The 20,219-nt window shown below is 42.9% G+C and overlaps 1 protein-coding gene across 1 annotated transcript in view; it reads right to left on the bottom strand.

The window, feature by feature from the left end:
- Window positions 1-12,364: 12,364 nt before the first annotated feature.
- TPO (thyroid peroxidase) overlaps window positions 12,365-20,219 on the bottom strand; it is a 127,618-nt gene continuing 119,763 nt past the window's right edge. The window contains exon 14 of the mRNA XM_030195157.1: window positions 12,365-12,509. Within this exon, the coding sequence (XP_030051017.1) occupies window positions 12,365-12,509 (145 nt within the window). The remainder of the gene's footprint in view (window positions 12,510-20,219) is intronic.

Below are 20,219 nucleotides of genomic sequence, written 5' to 3' on the forward strand. Positions count from 1 at the left end.
GTGTGTATGTGTGGGAGGGAGGGAGGGAGGGGGGGGAGGAGGTTTTATTTGAGGTTAATAAAAACTGTTGCTGTGCAGGGCACATTGTCTTTAGTTGCTTTCACCCCTGCCAGGACCTGTGTGGAGAGGAGGTGGTCCTGGATTGGCCCAATAACCTAGGGCTTAACTAAGTAGACGTTTCTGCCAATGAATGCATTAACCATGGGAAGTGAGAGGAATGCTCTGGGTGGAAGAAGAGTTAATCCAGCTCGGGAGCAAGAACATGGAAGAGCCTGTTCGGCACCAAAGGTAGCAGCCCTGAGTGGTGTACCTTTGGGAGAGAGAGAGGACAGAAAGGAAGGTCTGGTCCTAAGTGGAGACAGCTTGCTGCAAAAGTGCTGCAAGCACAGCCTTGGATAATCCTGCCCAAAAGGATGGGTGTTGGAATGGAGGAGTTGTAAACATGCAAATACCGTAGGATCTATAAATGGACTATTAGATTGCACCAAAAGTCTTGAACTGGCTTTTAAACTTCTTTCAGCTATAAACTGTTTAGATATAATTTGAACTGTTGTTAGTGGAAGAACTACTATTACCAGAGATATTAAGTTTGGATAAACTGCCTGTTGCAGAGTTCAAGTAAAGTTTGTGTTTGGTTTCTAACAACTAGACTGGAGTATTTCTTTGAGTGAGAGTAACGTTTATTTACTCCAGGACTAACAAAGAAAAGTAAAAGATTAAAAGTGTGGCTTAAAACTCCAATAAGTTCGTTCCCGGCTTATGCCCAGCTCAGAAGTAGAACTACAACTTTTGCTGTGACCCTGGTTTTGGGTGCTGACCCATGGGTCCTTTTACTAAGGTGTGCTGAAAAATGGCCTGCGGTAGTGTAGGCATGGGTTTTGGCCGTGCAGAGTATCATTTTTCAACGCACCTACAAAAAAATGCCGAAAATGAACGTGTGGCAAAATGAAAATAGCTGCGTGTCCATTTGGGGTCTGAGACCTTACTGCCACCCATTGACCTAGTGGTAAAGTCTCACACGGTAACCGGGCGCTAATGACCTATGCGTGTCATATGCCATTTGGCGAGCGTCCGATACGCACGCCCGAAAAGAAAAATTATTTTTCAGACGTGCGTATTGGACATGCACCAAAAATGAAATTACCACAAGAGCCACGCAGTAGGCAGCCGGTAACTCCATTTTGGTGCATGTTGGGCGCGTATAGACGCTTACGTGGCTTAGTAAAAGGGCCCCCCAAAGAGCCAGCTGGTGCCCAGACTGTGCGGTGGAGTCAGGATTACATAATATTTAGAGCAGAAGTCTCAGAACCAAGGAAGACAGGGTTCAAATCCCAATGCCACTCCTTGAGATCTTGGACAAGTCTCTTAACCTTCCATGGCTTTAGGTCAGATATTTTATCCATTACAATGAACAATGGTGAAATACAAGCTGCTTTTTGGTGGGGTTTATTTGTTGTTCATGTAATAGCTTAGGTCCTTGGACCTTCAGCTTCCTGAAATGACAAAACTAATAAAGCAATAGTCCAGCATTAGTGGAGATCTCTGAAGGTGTGTATCATATTGCAGCTTTAATCAAACAGCGTGCTAAATCAATACACCTCACACTTTGTCCACTTCTTTGATGCCCTCACCATTACCTGCAGGGGCAAACTGTAGCTGCTGTTGCTTCACTCTTGCTTTCTGATTACCTTTAGCTTTTCAGGAGGAAGCAAAAGTATAAAGGCTTTATCCCTGAAATTCTATAAATGGTGCTTAATATTGTGCGTGCAAATTTGGGCGCACACCCAATTTGTGTGTGCATTTGAATTGATTAATGAACCAATTAGCACCAATAAGTGGATGCTAATAATCAATTATCAGCATTCATTGGCATTAATTGAAATTTACTTGCACATTTTTAGTCACGGGGATCCCTGCATAAATTTTACACATGGCTCCAAAAAGGGTGTGCAGGGTCATGGGCGAATCAGGGCTGTTCCTACAAATTATGTGTGCTTTTATAAAATCATGGGGATTTGCACCTAATTTAGACGTGAGGATTTACACCAGGGTTTACTTGGTGTAAATCTTGATGTCTAAAGTTAGGTGCCGATCCCGACACAAAGTGTATTCTATAAACGACACATAACTTTCATCATCACTTATAGAATGGTGCTTAGTACATTATCTTTTGGCACCAATGTTTAGGCACCGTTTATAGAATTTGGTCCTATATGCATGGTATAAGTAAAATTACTAAGGTTAGTTTTAGCTTATTGTACCATTAAGGGCTAGTTTATTAAGAGGGTGCTGGGGAGTAAGTATATAAAAAGGTGCCAACATTTAGGTACCACAAATGCACATAAATGACCAGAATACTGGTATATATGTGCATAGGTGTGCACATATGCATGTAAACATCAATATTTCAGCCTCATACTATTCCATAACCTGGTGCTTAAATGCAATGGTGAGTATATATAGTGGAATTACAAAATGTATAGAGAAAGGCGATGAAAATGATAAAGGAGATGGGACAACTTCCCAATGAGGAAAGGCTAAAGCAGCTAGTGCTCTTCAGCTTGGAGAAAAGACAGCCGAGGGGAGATATGATAGAGGTCTATAAAATAATGAGTGGAGTGGAACGGGTACTACTACTACTACTACTATTTAGCATTTCTATAGCGCTACAAGGCATACGCAGCGCTGCACAAACATAGAAGAAAGACAGTCCCTGGGTAGATAAGAATCGCATGCTTACTCTTTCCAAAAATTCTAGGACTAGGGGGCACACGATGAAGCTACAAAGTAGTAAATTTAAAACAAATCAGAGAAAATATTTCTTCACTCGACGTGTAATTAGTCTCTGCAATTCATTGCCATATAATGTAGTAAAAGCAGTTAGCTTAGCGGGATTTAAACAAGGTTTCGATAGCTTCCTAAAAGAGAAGTCCATAAGCCATTATTAAGATGGACTTAGGGAAAATCCACGGCTTATTTCTAGGATAAGCAGTATAAAATGTATTGTATTGTTTTGGGATCTTGCCAGGTACTTGTAACCTGGATTGGCTACTGTTGGAAACAGAAGGCTGGACTTGAGGGACCTTCAGTCTGTCCCAGTATGGCAACACTTATGTTCTTATGTAGTTTGAAGGTATATTACATATGAGTGGAGTCTAGGTTGGGCATAGAGTAGTGTCCCCACAGTTGTGCACACAAATTATAAAGTGCTTTATGGCTAGTGTGTTTGTGCCTAACATATAAGCACATATATACTTAGTTATGCTAGTATTTTCTAAACGAAAGTAGGATCCTTCTTTCCTTTATAGAATAGGTTCTCCAAAGGCACCCTCTAGGCGTCTAAATGTAGGTGCCTCCTTATAGAATTGCCCTCTGAGTTTCAGTGTGCCTGGAGTCGAGTCTGTCGGGAAAAGAGACGAGGAGGAGGTCGGAGGAACATTGTTGATGTTGAGACTTGAGAGTGGGTTGTCCTCCACCACGGTTAGCTCAGCTGTCACTCTGTTCCCTTCCTGGCGGTGCTGTAGTAGCCTTTATGTTAGAGCAGCAGCAGGGCAGGCTCTCTGGGCGTCACGGTCTGGCAGCGGCGCATGCACCCTTCCTGTTTGTTATAGCACCGGACTCCACGCGGGAAGGCAGCAGCGCATGCGTATAGGCGCCGTTTATTTTTAGAAATCATTTTGGGGAGTGACCACTCCCCCTGTGCCCCACCTTGCTATGCCACAGGTTAGGAACCTGGGAATTTCCAGTCTTCTTTTCTCGTGAGTTATGGGTGGGATACAATTGTCCCACGTAATGTAACATAATGTAAACTGTTGACAATTTTACAAACGTTTTGAGATATTTGAGAGATCAGATTGAAGAATTATCACCCTACAGCTGTTTAAGAGGGAAATAAACAGCAACATCTTTCAGTTCTACTACAGGCTGAAAATTAGTGGCTGTACATAACATGTAACAATATAGCTATTGAAACATTGATGTGGGTTGATGCCTACTGGATTTATCTATACGGATTTCCCTATCTTTACTCTTTTTGAGAAAATGGCTGTTTCACAACAGGAGTGTCTAGCTCTGAAAAATAAAATCATAATTGTAAAAGATTTGTTGAGGAAAAAAAAGGAACCAACAGTAACTTAAGAATGAGGCAGATAAAAGGCAAAGCAATTTATCTACATGTATCTTTAGGTTCACCGTTATATATCCTTTCAGTTTAGGAGCTGAAATTTTGGAACTGTGAGTCAACAGTTTTTGGAATTTTTTTTTCTTATTATCCTTCATTCCTCTCAGTTGGCCAGAAGATGGCAGAATGACTCCAACGAAACAACTAAGATAAAAAGATATTCACTATTGCTTTAATAGACATGAGTGTGTTTACCTCAGTTATTCTGAAAAAATTGCAATTCAAAGTTTTATAGATAACCTACAGCTATCCTGTCTTGGTATACAAGGGAATCATTATACCATTTTCACTTTCTTCTCTGTTTCAATAATATCTGGGGACTCTTCATCGATGTCTGTAGGGCTACAGAAACGTAGCTGCTCTCATCAGAAACAGAAGCAGGGATCATCCCCATTCTGTATTCAGAGCAGATTTCCTAAAATCTACAAGAATGTACAAATGTTCCTTTATATCACATTCTTAAATACTACCCCCCCCCCCCCCCGTTTATTAAGCCGCATTAGCGGCTGCTGTGCGCTAATGCTAACACAGCCCATTCACTTTGAATGGGCTGTGTCGGCACTGCCGTGCGGCTTAATAAACAGGGGGGTAAGGGACAACTTTTCAAAAGCATTTATCTGTAGTGCAGCAACTGCATTACATTACATTGGATTTCTACACCACCTGACCCATAAGTTTTTAGTCGGTTTACATTAAAATGTAGAGCCAAAAGCCAAGATGGAACCTTGGGAATTACAATTGTACCATAAAATTAAATAAAAGAAATTAACTAACAAATCTTTTAAAAGTTTCCGAAAACTATCATAATTATTCAAATCCTCCAATTTTAAAGAAAGAGAGTTCCAAATATTGGGAGCTGCTGCATAGATAAGTATCGTATCTGTGATTATTCAGTGGCACTATTTGGATAGTGCTGCTGAATAGTCTTACAGACCACCTTGGCACTATCCGCATAGCACAGGGTAGAATATGGGCGTTTCACCTAACTCTGTGGATAGTCTGAGATATTCAGCCAATACCTGCATAACTACTATATGTGGATCAATTTTAGCCAGCAAGAACATTAGCCTAACTTTAACCACATAGCTTTCTGGATATTAGCTGAATATCACAGCTGTCTGTAGAGCCAGCAGCAGTCACCACTCTCCATGGACACATACAGTGCCACTTTCAATCCAGATAGTGACTCTCAATATATGCAACAAACACTGCAGCACGCATTTATAAACTATGGCATTTGAACATCGATCCTTTAAGAAGTCATTATTTTAAAAGCAGACACAGGGTACTGTCCATATCTGCTATTGTGGGAGGCTAAAATGCTTAAAACTGTTCAAACGGTAAAAATATTAGTATGCAACTCAGGTGGCAGAGGGATTGAAAGAGTCTTTGTGGTCTTGGCCAACTTTATGAAAACTCTGTTGACCTTGCAAGAGACATTATTAACAATGCTTTGAGCAATTCATCTTGGTGTGATATGTACCTGCTCTTATCTGAAGGGACCAGAGTCGATTAACTCTGATCTAGTGTAAAATCCAATTTTTGTGTTTGAGAAAAACCTGATATACAATTTCTGTAAAGTGCCATGGGTTGTTGAAACGCAAGTCATTATCTGACTTTTATTTTCTTGGTTCTGCACTATGAGGCTGATGTATAAAGCCTTAGAGCAATACTGAAAGCTCAGCAACAGTGCTTATGGCAGCATTTCATGTATTCAAAAACACTAACAAGTAACCCCTTGGTCACTAGTGGGATGTACTGTAGTTATTCTTTCCTCATTCCTGCATACATGATCACAGTAACCACAGGGCTATCTTTTTGCTGGCTCGCCAGTGGAGTACTGACAAGAGACTGATATCTCATTAAAGGACTGAAGCAAAACTCTTTAAAAAAATCTTGTTCCTTCTGTAGGCAGTTGTGGTACTGCGGGTGTGGCAACAGGCACAGGCCACTCACACATACAGGCAACAGACAGTTTGAACTAGAAGAAAAAGTCTTTATTATGCTTTTATTCATGCATTTGGGCTCATTAGCCAGCTTATTTTTGAAAGAGAAAGACGCCCATATTTCGACCCAAATTGGGAGATGGGCGCCTTTCTCTCATGGGCGCCCAAATCAGTATAATTGAAAGCCAATTTTGGGCGCCTCCAACTGCAGTCTGTCACGGGAATGAACAAAGTTGACGGGGCCATGTCGGAGGCGTGGTGAAGGCGGGACTGGGGCGTGTTTATCGGCTGAGGAGAGCTGGGCGCCCTCGACCAATAATGGAAAAAAGAAGGGCGGCAGTAGTGAGAATTTGGACTGCTTTTTTTGGACCCTTTTTTTCACAAACAAGTACCCCCAAAGTGCCCCAACTGCCCAGATGACCACCGGAGGGAATCGGGGATGACCTCCCCTGACTCCCCCAGTGGTCACTAACCCCCTCCCACCAAAAAAAAAGAACTTTAAAAATGTTTTTTTCCAGCTTGAATGCCAGCCTCAAATGTCATACCCAGCTCCATCACAGCAGTATGCAGGTCCCTGGAGCAGTTGTTAGTGGGTGCAGTGGACTTCAGGCAGGTTGACCCAGGCCCATTCCTCCCCCTACCTGTTACACTTGTGCTAGTAAATGGGAGCCCTCCAAACCGCCCCCAAAACCCACTGTACCCACATCTAGGTGCCCCCCTTCACCCATAAGTGCAATGGTAATGGTGTAGTGTTGTGGGCAGTGGGTTTTGGGGGGATTTGGGGGGCTCAGCACCAAGTTATGGACTTGGGAAGTATTTTAATTTTTTAAAAACTTTTTGCAAGTGCCCCCTAGGGTGCCCTGGCATGTGAGGGGGACCAATGCACTATGAATCCTGGCCCCTCCCACGACCAAATGCCTTGGAGTTGTTCGTTTTTGAGATGGGCAGCTTTGGTTTCCATTATCGCTGAAAACCGATACTGCCCAACTCAAATCCACCCAAATCCGATGCATTTGTCCGGCACCAACCGTATTATCAAAACAAAAGATGGACGCCCATCTTTTTCAAAAATAAGGTCTGTCCCGCCCCTTCGCGTACCCATCCTCGGAGATAGTCGCCCATGGAGATGGGCGTCCGTGTTCGATTATGCCCCTCTATATCAGGCAGGCAAGTCAGTTTCACATAATTTATTAATTTAATTTATTTATGTATTGGGATTTATTAAGCGCCTTTATGAAGAGATTCACTCAAGTCGGTGTTCAGTAGGTACAGCTTAACATAAAGCTTAGAATTTTGCTAACAGCCTAACAATAGTAAAATAACCAAGAATAAATATAAATACAATAAATGAGGTGAACTTGAAAATAGTAAATTGAAACCTAATAATAGAACTAACGTGAAACAGAATAAAAAATATACACATTTAACAGCACTGGAATTGAAATACCAGAGATACAATACAATGTTAATATAATACTAATGATACACCTAATAAGCATACATTAGAACATTCAACTAACAGATATGATGCTAAAGATTTTCTACAATATGGCTTACCATATAGCTGAGGGACCAAGAGCAGATATTTGATGGGAACAAGATGCGTGGTAGAGAGTCAGTTGGGATAATTTGATGGTTAGCTAAAATCAAGGCAAGTTCTTTGTATAGTTAAGCTAGTCCAGGTGCAGAATGAGTTTATAGTTAGTCACCCTATATTAAAGGCTTGGGAGATGAGACAGGTTTTCACCTGCTTCCTGAAGTAAAGGTATTCTTGAGTTATACGTAGCCACTCTGGGAGTAAATTCCAGAGCGTGGGGGCTACTCCTGAGAAGGCTCACTGGCGGGTATCACATTATACAATTTCTTTTGATGAGGGTACAGATAGTGATAATCCTTGAGAGGACCTTAGAGGTCTTAAAGTTATGTAAAGGGTTAACTTATTCTTTAAGTACTCTGGCCCATTTTGTCTGAGGGCCTTGAAAATCAAACAGAGTTTTAAATTTAGCCCTGTAAGGTACTGGTAGCCATTGTAGCTTTTGCAGGAAGGGCATGATGTATTCACGCCATGAGCAGCCTTCTATCAGTCATGCTGCAGCATTCTGAATTAGTTGGAGCTGATACAAATGGTTTTGGCCAGTGTACAGGACATTAAAGTCTAGTCATAATGTTATCATGGCATAGATCACTGTGGTCAGACTCGTCTTTTCAATATATGGAGAGAGGTTTTATAGCTGCCGTAGGTGATAGAGACAAATTTTGAAGGTTGTTTAAATTTGTGGGATCAGAGTGAGTGATGAGTCTAGAAGTATCCCAAGATCCCTGACTTGTGATTTTAGGGGGAGTTCATATTTTCCAAAAGGTATTTTGAAGTAGGGTATTTGTCCACTTGTGTTTGGTACCTAAAGAATCTGTTTTATTTGGGGTCAGGCAAAGTTTATTGTTGTTTGCCCATTTTTGAGTTGCGGTTAGGCAGGCAGTCAGTTTACTCAGAGCTGCGGGTAGATCTGGTTCAATGGGTATGAGTAGTTGCACATCATCAGCATAGATGTAGAATTTTGTGTCCATTGACCGAATCAGCTCAGCCAGAGGCTTGAGGTAGATATTGAATAAAATGAGAGACAGTATAGATCCCTCTGGCACCCCACAGTCCAGTGCCCAAGGTAATGATGTGCTGTTGCTGAACAGAACTGAATGTTGTCCATCTGACAGATAGGATTTGAACCAAGTGAATACTGTGCCACTGGTACATATTTCTACCAGCATAATATTATGATCCATGGTGTCAAAGGTTGCCGAGAAATTGAGCAACACTAGTATCAAGGCAGATCCCCTGTCATGGTTTCTGTGCAGATCATCAAGAAGGGACACAAGAACTGTCTGTGTTCCATACCCAGGTCTGAAGCCATATTGACATGGGTCTAGTCAATTACTTTCAATTAGCCAGTAGTTGAGTTGACTGCAGACTGTCCTTTCTATAGGTTTTGCAAGGAAAGGAATATTGGAGACTGGTCGGTAGTTTTCGAGCGTGTCCTGGTTGTGAGCTCTTTTTCAGTAGGGGGCACACCACAGCTCTTTTTAGTGTTGTTGCAGCTGCCCTTCTATAAGATAGGAGTTAACAATTTTAGTGGCCCCTTCAGTGAGGCCTGTGCTCACTCGTTGTACAATCTTTGCAGGGCATGGATCAAGAGGGAAGGGTGTAGGCCATAGACTTTTCAGGATATTTTCAAGAGCTTCCTGTGTGACCTGGTTGAATGAGTCCCAGATGGCTGTGCATAGTGGGGAAGAGGGAGTGTTCTCTTCATTAGCTAGTAGGAGCTTTGATGGGACTGTCAGTATATCCTGATGGAGACCTTTAATTTTGTTGGCAAATTAAGTGGCAAAATCATTGCTGGTTAGTTGTGACTGGGAAGGCTGGTTCTGTTGTGGGGTTTGTAGTAGGCTGTTTACTATTTTAAATAGATGCTTGGTTGAATATACAGCTTCTTTTATGTGTTGAGAAAAATATTGTTTTTTGGCTGTTGTTACAAGGGTGTTATCTCTATGCCAACAGCCTTGTGTTCCAAGATGTCAATCCCTTTGCAGAACACCAAGTCTAGCATATGACCCTTTTTATGGGTTGGAGATTTGATCACGTGAATGAATCCTAGAGCTGCTATTTTATCAAGGAAGGCAGCAGTAGTGGTGTCTGGAGTTTTGATGTGTGGATTAAAGTCTCCCATGATCAGTAACCTAGGGTAGCTCAGGGTTACCGCAGTCACTAAATTCAGCAGTTCTTGCACAGATGATGTGGTGTTGCGAGGTGCTCTGTAGACCACGAGTAGCCACATTGGTTCCTTATCTCCTAGTTAGAGAGCAATCCATCAAAGGGCACTCTCGCCTAAAATTAACGGGGATCTAACTTCTGGTCGAAGGATATTCCCATGCTCTCGCTTCCACCTCTCTGTTTCAGTCCCTGGTGCCCCATGTTTTCCAAGTGAAAGGAGTAGGGTAGGCTAGCTCTTTCTAAACAACAAGGGAGACGTATATACAATTATAGGTCTTTATTGAGAAGCACCAAGCAACTCAACACAGCTGATGTGTTTCGGCGCCAAAGCGCCTGCCTCAGGAGTCTATAAAATATGTAAAACTAGTATTAATATATAATACTAGAAATGAAAGTGATAATGAAAAAATAATTCTAATATAAATATAGAAAGTCATGACATAATAAAATATACATATATAAATGTATAAAAGACAATACTGTACTCATATTAAATGAAATAAAGTAAAGCTTACTCAGTAGATTTGCATATATATAAAAAATAAATATACAAATTAAAGAATAAAAAATCTAAATGATATAACATAGACATGTTGATTATAGAAAATGTATCATCAATAGAGAATAAGACATTGAGAAATTAGGTGCAAGTGAAACACTAGACCAGCAACCTTGTGGTGTAATAAAATAATGTTTCCAAGGTCAAATACAAAGTGAAAGGAAATGTCGTTGTTTAATGTCGTAGTCCTACATGAGGGAGAAAAAAATAAAGCAATATTCACTCATCAGACACTAATAAAAATATTCTTTGGTATTCAAAAGTACATGTAAAATGGAAAACATGTAAAATGGAAAGCATTTGAGCAACAAGAGTTAAACATGTTGTTCTATATCTCTCTTATCTGTACCCTTCTCCTCCACTGCCAACTCCAGACTCCATTCCTTTTATCTTGCTGCACCATATGCCTGGAATAAACTTCCTAATCCAGTATGTCAAGCTCCATTTCTGGCCGTCTTCAAATCTAGGCTAAATGTCCACCTTTTTGAGGCTGCTTTTAACTCCTAACCCCTATTCACTTGCATAGTACCCAAGTCTGTTTTATCATTCCCACCTTAGTAATTCCCATATCCCTTATTTGTCCTGTTTGTCTGTCCCCATTAGATTGTAAGCTGTTTCAAGCAGGGACTGTCTCTTCGTGTTCAAGAGTACAGCGCTGCATATTTCTAGAAGCACTATTGAAATGATAAGTAGTAGTAAGCTTTCTTTCATTGTCAAGGTGCACAGCAAAGGTAAACCCACCAATTCTTTGTGGGGTAGTGGCTGGCTGGGTGGACCTGGAAGGTGAACAGTAGATTGATATTGATTAGTTATACTTGTGGGATGTATGTATGGGAAATGTTGCTAGGACTCAGTGTCTCAGAATTCTGGGGCCAGCCTCTTTTGCGTGGCCTTTACTTTTGATTATTTGGGGAACATTTGGTGAATGATTTTCAAAGCTTTCCTTCTAGATACACAGCTGTTTGCCATGGAAAAAGCCCAGCTGAAACACTGTCCACCCCCTTTGCAGGTGAAAGTACACACGCTGTTTCTCAAGAATTCTGAGAAAAGAGAATCCTGTGCTTCTTGACCTAAAAAACATTTCTTGAAAATGTATGCACAAAATTTATTAAGGGCCTCTTTTATGAAGCCACGCAGGGACCACTAGCACGGTTTGATAAAAGGACCTAAATGAGGATTGCCTTAAGCTACAAATATGCAACTTTTTTTTTAATTGTTGCAGGAAGATAACAAAGGAATTCTAAGTAGCATGTCACTCATATTGAAAGCCTTTATCGAAAGTGACATATTTCTTAATAAAACACTGTTACACGTGGTGAAGCCACCAAAATTGCTCCGGGCCTCGCCCTCGAGGGCGGAGCAATGGCAGAACAACGAAAGGGGTTGGCAGGGAGGGAGGCAGGGAAGCGGGGTGGAAATCGCTCCGGGCCCCACCCTCGCGTCAAACGTCATGATGTTGGGGGCGGAGCAATGGCAGAACAACAAAGGGGTTGGCCAGGGAGGGAGGGGGGTGGCGACGAAAACCTTGCTAGCGCCCGATTCATTTGCTCTGAAACGGGCCTCTTTTACTAGTTTCTTAATAAAACACTGTTACACTGTTGTTCTTCTGAAATTTTCTTCCTCAGATGTGTTTGCAAATGGTTAAGGACAGCAAAAACGACTGTCTTCACTTATTCTGGAATGCTTCAAAATCAGATTTAAATTGGTTTCAAATATATTTGAAAGTGAAATGAAGACTGTTTAGTATATTACCAGAAATATATTTATTTATTTCAGCACTTGATATACCGCAAGTGATCCCTGAGGTGACCATGCGGTTTACAATTTCTATTATAAGTACTTTGAGCTGTCCCTATTGGGCTCACAATCTAAGTTATATATATATATATATATATACCTCCTGGTGATAAGTTCTTTTATACTTTTTCAACATGTTTATCTGAAATATTTGGCAAAGAGTTCTTGACTTCATGGCATTTGGAGGAAGCTGCTTCTGCAGAGAGCTTTGTTCCATCCTTTAGCACCTTCATGTCAGCTGAGTCATGAATTGAATGAGCCCTGCTGATAATACAAAGATAACAAGAGTCAAGGACTGCACCATTAAAGAGAAAAAATAGAATTACATTGTATGGCTCAGCCCACTGAACGCTGTGGTTTTACCCAAATCTGCTCATAGATATTGACCCATATTTTCAACATTTTAGTATTCAGAAGAAAGATCTCCATGTGAATTTAATTAAAAACTATAGTCAGTTTTGAAAATACTTTATTTCTTGAAAAGGGGGTGTGCAGAACCCACCACAATTTTTTATTAATCATTATCATTTATTTAGGACCCTGTTTACTAAAGCGCGTTAGCATTTTTAATGCATCTATAATTAGCGCACGTGCTAACTGTGTAGGCGCCTATAGGGATATTGTAGGTGCGTACACAGTTAATGTGCGTACATGGTTAACGTTTATTAAAAATGTTAACGTGCCTATAACGCAGCTTAGTTAACAGGACCCTTAATTTTGCCTTTTAAAATGTATGTGCATCAAATCAACATATGCATATAAAATTGTTTCTTTTGGTGCATTTAAGTCCATTTTTACACATATGGAAGGTAATTCTATAAAAGGGAACCTAGGCTGTCAGCAGGGCGAGGCGACCGAGGCGACCGCATAGGGCCCCGCGCTCAAGGGGGCCCCGTGCGGCACGCCTGAAGTCGCCCCACCCGCTGCTCCCACCCCGACGGTCGACCGCTGCCTTTAAATAAAATTTTGCAAAGTGCCAGAGTGGCAGGCAGCGCCTCGCGTCTGCCCTGCTAGTAAAAATATCCTCGACGTCGTTGGGCCTTCCCACACTGAGTCCCACCCTCCTCTGAGGTAACTTCCTATTACCGCGAGGGTGGGAGGGACTCAGTGTGGGAAGGCCCAACGACATCGAGGAGATTTTTACTAGCAGGGAGGGCAGACGCGAGGCGCTGCCTGCCACTCTGGCGCTTCGCAAATTTTTTTTTTAAAGGCAGTGGGTGGCAGCAGGAGAACGGAGCTGGTAGGTGGGTCGGGGGGACTCAGATGGGAGAAGGGTATGGGGTGGGGGTTCTCAGATGGGGGAGGGGGTTAGGGGGACTCAGATGGAAGAAGGGTGTGGGGTGGGGGTTCTCAGATGGGGGGAGGAGGTAAGGGGGACTCAGATGGGAGAAGGGTGTGGGGTGGGGGTTCTTCTCAGATGGGGGAGGGGTAAGGGAGACTCAGATGGGAGAAGGGTGTGGGGTGGGGTTCTTCTCAGATGGGGGGGAGGGGGTTTTCGGATGGCAGAAGCCAGGGACTGGGGTGGGGAGGCGAGGGGGTTCTCGAATGGGGAGGGGGATCTCAGATGGGATAAGGGGACTGGAACTGGGGTTTGAGAAGGGGCCATATGGGAAAACGGGGGCCATGCCTGGGGCTGGTGGGAAAATGGGGCATGCATGGGTCAGGTGGGAAAATGGTTCTACGGCTGAAAAGGGGGGGCCCTAATACAAGGCATGTGGATGAAGGGGGCTGGAACTGGGGGCAAAAAGGAGGGTAGGTGGGATAAGGGGGCTAGCACTGGGACTGGAGGCTGAAAAGGGGCAGGGGATGAAACTGTGGGTACTGGGGGCTGAAAAGGAGATAGGGAGAAGTGGCTGGGGCTGAAGCTTGGGACTGGTGAGAGAAAAGGGCTGGGGACTGGGGTTGAAACTGGGGGCTGAAAAAGGGGCAGGGAGAAGTGGCTGGGGGCTGAAGCTTGTGACTGGTGGGAGAAAAGGGCTGGGGCTGAAACGGGGGGCTGAAAAGGGGACAGGGAGAAGTGGCTGGGGGCTGAAGCTCGGGACTGGTGGGAGAAAAGGGCTGGGGCTGAAATAGGGGGCTGAAAAGGGGACAGGGAGAAGTGGCTGGGGGCTGAAGCTCGGGACGTGGGAGAAAAGGGCTGGGGCTGAAACGGGGGACTGGTGGGATAGTGGGGCTGGAACTGGGGGCTGAAAAAAGGGGCAGAGAGAGGGCAGATCCTGGATGGAAGGGGAAGCGAGAGGGAGGGCAGACCCTGGATGGATGGGAAAGGGAGGGCAAATGGTGGATTGAAGGGGCAGAAAGAAAGGGCAGACAGTGGATGGAAGGGATAGAAAGGGCAGACAGTGAATGGAAGGGGGAGAGGGCAGACAGGGGCAGATGGTGGATGGAAGGGGCAGAGATAGAGGGCAGATGTGGATGGAAGGAGCAGGGAGAGAGGGAAGACATTGGATGGAGGGGACAGCAGAGAGGGCAGACACTGGATGGCCGAGAGAGACCGAAGACAGATGCTGGATGGAAGGAAGACAGCGAAAAGAAGATGAGGAAAGCAGAAACCAGAGACAACAAACTGTAAATAAAATATATATTTTAATTTTTTTGCTTTAGGATAAAGTAGTATTGTAGCTGTGTTAATAATAAATGTTTATAACAGAACATGTAAACAAGGTAATCTTTTTGTTTGATTCATTTTAATACATTTTGGCTAACTTTCGGAGAACAAAACCCCCTTCCTCAGGTGAGGATAGGATACTGTAACAGTACTATACTGTATTGACCTGAGGAAGGATGTTTTGGCCTCTGAAAGCTAAATGTATTAGTCCAATAAAATGGTATTATTTTATTTTCTATATTTGTTTTATTTCTATTTGTTAATTTGTAAAGTGGTGATTGGTATTTGTTAGTTTTTTTCAAATTTACATCTGCTGTCTTTATATTTTGCATAGTACTAGGGGACATTTTCTGTTTCTGTGGTGTTGCATTGTATGCAGAGTCTGGCATCTTGGGGGTTCAGTTTAATTTTTGTCTAAATAGAAAGTTTATTATTACTTATTCTATAGTGGATTAGGGTGTATCTGTGTTTGTGAAAAAGACATGGCTTTCAGTTGGCATTGACTGTGCAGGATCGACAAGCCCTGGAGCTGGGGGCCTTAGAGCTCGGAGGGAGGGGTGGCCGGCCCTGGAGTTAGGGTGGGCCCCATCAAATTGGTCTGCATAGGGCCCCGCACTTGCTAAGACAGGCCCTGGTTGTCAGCCCTCTGGGGGATAGGGAAATACGTGGAGGGGCATAATCGAACAGGGCACCCAAGTTTTCCTGAGGGCGTCCTAGCAGGACGTCCCCACGAAGGGGCGGGGAAACCCGTATTATCGAAACAAGATGGGCGTCCATCTTTTGTTTCAATAATACGGTCGGGGATGCCCAAATCTCAACATTTAGGTCGAACTTAGAGATGGTCGACATAAATGTTGAGATGGTCATCCCCGGTTTTCGGCGATAATGGAAACCGAGGACGCCCATCTCAAAAATGACCAAATCCAACTCATTTGATCATGGGAGGAGCCAGCATTCATAATGCACTGGTTCCCCTGACATGCCAGGACACCAGCCGGGCACCCTAGGGGGCACTGCAGTGGACTGATGCACTAACTGAACAGAAAAAGCCCTTCCCTTACTGATCCCTTAGCGATTCAGAAAGGAACGGGCATGCATGAAGGAAATCGCATGCAAATGAGCTGCTCGCTGTTAGCTCATTTGCACACAATTTCCTTCCTAAGGAGGGGAAGCCAGTGCAGATTAGCCAAGTGTTATGTGTGGCTGCTCTGCGCATGCCAAAGATGGCTTCATACACACAGACAAGCTGTGTGTATAATAGCAGTCTACAACCTTAAATAAGTTGCCATCTACAACCTTAAAAAACAGAAGTCCAGGTGAAAACGTCCAAGTCCTGTGACGGGCAGTTGAGGATGTCCAAAATGTGGATGTTTCTGTGAGAAGGACATCCATGCCTTTGCTATGCCTACAACACCCCCTTTATTTATTTATTTGGATTTTGGATCAGAAGTAGCAGCAGTGGGAATTGAACTTGTCACCTTTGGATTGCAAGACCAGTGCTCTAACCACTAAGCCACGACTCCATGCCACTCCCTTGAAATTTGGCTGTCCCTGTGGGGGGGGGGGGGGGGGTAGTTTAGGACGTCCAAAATGTATGAAAGAAGGAGGTCCATGCCTTTGCTATGCCTCCACTGACACACACACCTCCCCCCTCAGGGACCTGCATACTGCTGCGATGGACCTGAGTATGATATTTGAGGCTGGCAAAAAAGTTTTTAAAGTTCTTTTTTTCAGGGTGGGAGGGGGTTAGTCATCACTGGAGGAGTCAGGGGAGGTCATCCCCGATTCCCTCCGCTGGTCATCTGGTCAGTTCGGGCACCTTTTTGAGGCTTGGTCGTAAGAAAAAATGGACCAAGTAAAGGTTCAAGTGCTCGTCAGGGACGCCCTTCTTTTTTCCATTATCGCTCGAGGACACCCATGTGTTAGGCACGCCCCAGTCCCGCCTTCGCTACGCCTCTGGCATGCCCCCAGGAACTTTGGTCGTCCCTGCGACGGGAACAGTTGGGGATGCCCAAAATCGGCTTTTGATTATGCCAATTTGGGCGACCCTGAGAGAAGGACGCCCATCTCCTGATTTGTGTCGAAAGATGAGCGCCCTTCTCTTTTGAAAATAAGCCTGATAGTGCATCAGAATATAAGTCACCTTGGGCTACTAATGAAAAAGGCATGAGCAAAATCCAAAAATAATAGAAGCCTATTCTATAAAAGAAGGTAGGTTTCTAATTTTCATTATAGAAAACTTGTGCGACAGGGTTTATACATACGTATGTGTTTTGGAATGAGTAGTTACACTAGCAGTAGAGTATGGCCTAGCTTTTAGAGATACATGCATAAGTTATGTGTCCAACTGTGAGTCCTGTCCATGTGTACACCCACCTGTAAAAAACATGCTATGGAAGATATACACATATTTATAGAATAGCACATAGCTGGAATTTTGGTATTTCCATATGTATGTCCATGCACAGACACACACACTTAAATGCCAGAGTTCTAGTAATTTAGATGTGTATTTGCCACATAAATATTAACACCTTTTTGACAGAATTGCCCCCTTAAGCCTGAATTTCTGCATAACCTTTTAACAAAATTAAATGCAAACCAAGGTACTCCTTTACTGGTTAATACTTCTTGGATTATATGAAAACAAGTTTCCACAGTACCTCTGTTAATGATATTTTCCCATTCCACTAATTCTAATAAAATATTTCGTAATGGTGCAGTGTTTCAGAAGAATCTAGTCTGCAATAGCAGGTATGCAAAGAAGAAATTAAACTCTCTTACATAGTAATAATAAAAGTCCTTGCTTTGAGGCAAATGTTTTTCAATTAATTATACAGACATTAGTCATGGAGCATTTGGAGGAGTACTGTAACATTATATATGTTGGCTGCAGTGTATCAATTTGTCATAGATTGCAGAATACAGCTGCTCAATTAATATTTAGATCCTTTAGATTCGAAAGTGCTATGCCACTGATTTGTAAGCTTCATTGGCTGCCGGTGGAAATCTGTTCAATGTTTAAGTTGTGTTGCTTGGTATTTTTAATTCTATATGACCTAACTCCCCAGTATATGGCAACTTTAATTATCATCCACAGGAAGAACTGTGTAAGCAGTTCAAGACATTATCTGTCACTTCAATTTCACTCGCCTCTGAGTATTACTTATAAGTCAGAATTTTCTTGCTTATTTTTGCACCAGGCAGCAAAATGGTGGACTAGCCTACCTTTGAATGAATGTTTCAAAACTAACTCTGAGTTTCTGAAAACTGTTAAAAACATGCCTGTTTTGCAAATTTGTAATATTATAAATAAGGCTTAATGTTAAAGTGTCAATATTTTATAGGATCTTGGGTTTGCCCTACTCTTATTATGTAAGCCGCAGTGAACTAATTTTTGGTATGTGCAGTTTATAAATGTTAACTCTAATATAATGTAACATGTATATTGACTGACAGCACAGGCAGAGGCAGTCCTGAAGAATGAGGAGGAGGTGGGTGAAAGAACAACATGCTTAGCTTTGGATAATCGAAGTATAAATTAGGGATATGTACAGAGAAAATATCAATTCAATTTCTGGATTTTTGTGTATTTTCCCTTGGTTTTTAAACATATTTTGATTGATTTCACACATTCATTTTAATAAAAAAGTTTTAACTGTTTTTAGCAGTGTTTAATGTATGCCCCCCTCTCTATTCCCTCCCACAACTCTACCTCCCCTACTGGTTCTGTTAACAGTTCAATATCCTGCTTCTCGCAACAGGTGTCAGCGTGTCCCAAAACGTTAAATGTATGTTCATTGATTTAAAAGTGTGTTAATTCATAGCTTCATGTGCTTTCAATCAATTTAGCACTCACTGAGGTGCTCTTTTACCAAGCAGTGGTAAAAAGTAGCCTTAGGGGCCCTTTTACAAAGCCGTGGTAGACTCTACACGCGTGCAGCACGCGCCCAAATGAGACTACAGCCAGGCCAGCACACTCTCTTGGTGGTAATTTCAGATTTGGTGCGCACCCATAGTGCATGGCTGATTTATTTATTTACTTCATTCTGGTAATTAGCACTTGGTGCGTGCCAACCAGTCACTGTGCATGTAGCGCGTGAGACTTTACCGCTAGATCAATGGGTGGTGTTAAGGGCTCAGGCTGGTTTTGGGCACACACTGGTTTCATTTTTACCACAGGCCCTTTTCCCGTCCCTGTTTTGTAGACAAGGTAAAAACTGGCCTTGCACATGCCCAATACATGCGCCTACACTACCACAGGCCACTTTTTACCACAGCTTAGTAAAAGGACCCCTTAATGCGCTCTTTAGCTGGTCATTCCTGGGGTAAAATAACTGATTTTCAAATGAATGTCTCCAACCTTTCTTATTAGCATCCCAATTTTTCTTATTAATTGTCTCATTAGTGGATGGCCATTAGCGTATGAACCCCTACCACCACCTATTTTATAGGCAGTAGGGACTCACATGCTAAACCTGCGCTATTCAGTTAGTGTGCAGCGATGCCCATAAGCTAACCAATTAGTGCAGAGCACACCCATTCACTGCCCCAGACCCTCCCCCTCCAGTGCTAAAAAAGAAAATTTGGGGTCCTTTTACTAAGCTGAGTAGGGATAACGAATGGATACTGTGGGTGTCCTGCAGTACTTTTTAAGGTGGCAGGCGCTGTTTCCAGTGGTAGAAAATAATTTTCTATTTTCTACTGTGGGGGGCGTTCTCAGCAGTAATCAGCAGCACGGCCACTTTGCTGCGTGCTGCCTGATTACTGCAGGAGTAGCGCGTGAGCCCTTGCCACCAAGTAAATAGGTGGTGTTAGTGGCTCAGGCAGTAAATAACTGTGCACTGCTTTTCATTTTAGTGCACGGCCATTTACTGCTCCATTAAAAAGTTTTTTTTTCTAGCTGTGGTAAAAAAATGACCCAGCATGTGCCAATTTCACGCACCCACACTAGCGCAGGCCACTTTTTACTATGGATTAGTAAAAGGGCCCCTTTATTTTTTAGCACATGGGCAGCATGCGCATATCCCCAAATTACTGCAGGACGCCATTTGTTTTTTTACTGTGGTAAGCATGCATTAGTGCTTACCACAGCTTTGTAAAAGGGCTCCTGAATTTATAAACCTATGTCTGATCTTCAAGGCCCTTGAAGGCACAATGAATATTCATGAGTTAGATTTCCATGCAATTGAGGCAGTGCATGTAAATCTATTTCATGCATATTCATTGTGGATATCCTGAAACCTGATGGCATGTGGCAAGTGTTATACTTATTGCACTGCCATTTCCATTTAACAAAAAAAGTCCTTTTACTGGTGGCAGTAAAAGGAGGCCTCGGCGCAAGGGAAACCCACGTGCTGACTCCA

Source organism: Microcaecilia unicolor, chromosome 3, assembly GCF_901765095.1.
Source record: "Microcaecilia unicolor chromosome 3, aMicUni1.1, whole genome shotgun sequence".
NCBI classification, from domain to species: Eukaryota; Metazoa; Chordata; class Amphibia; order Gymnophiona; family Siphonopidae; genus Microcaecilia; species Microcaecilia unicolor.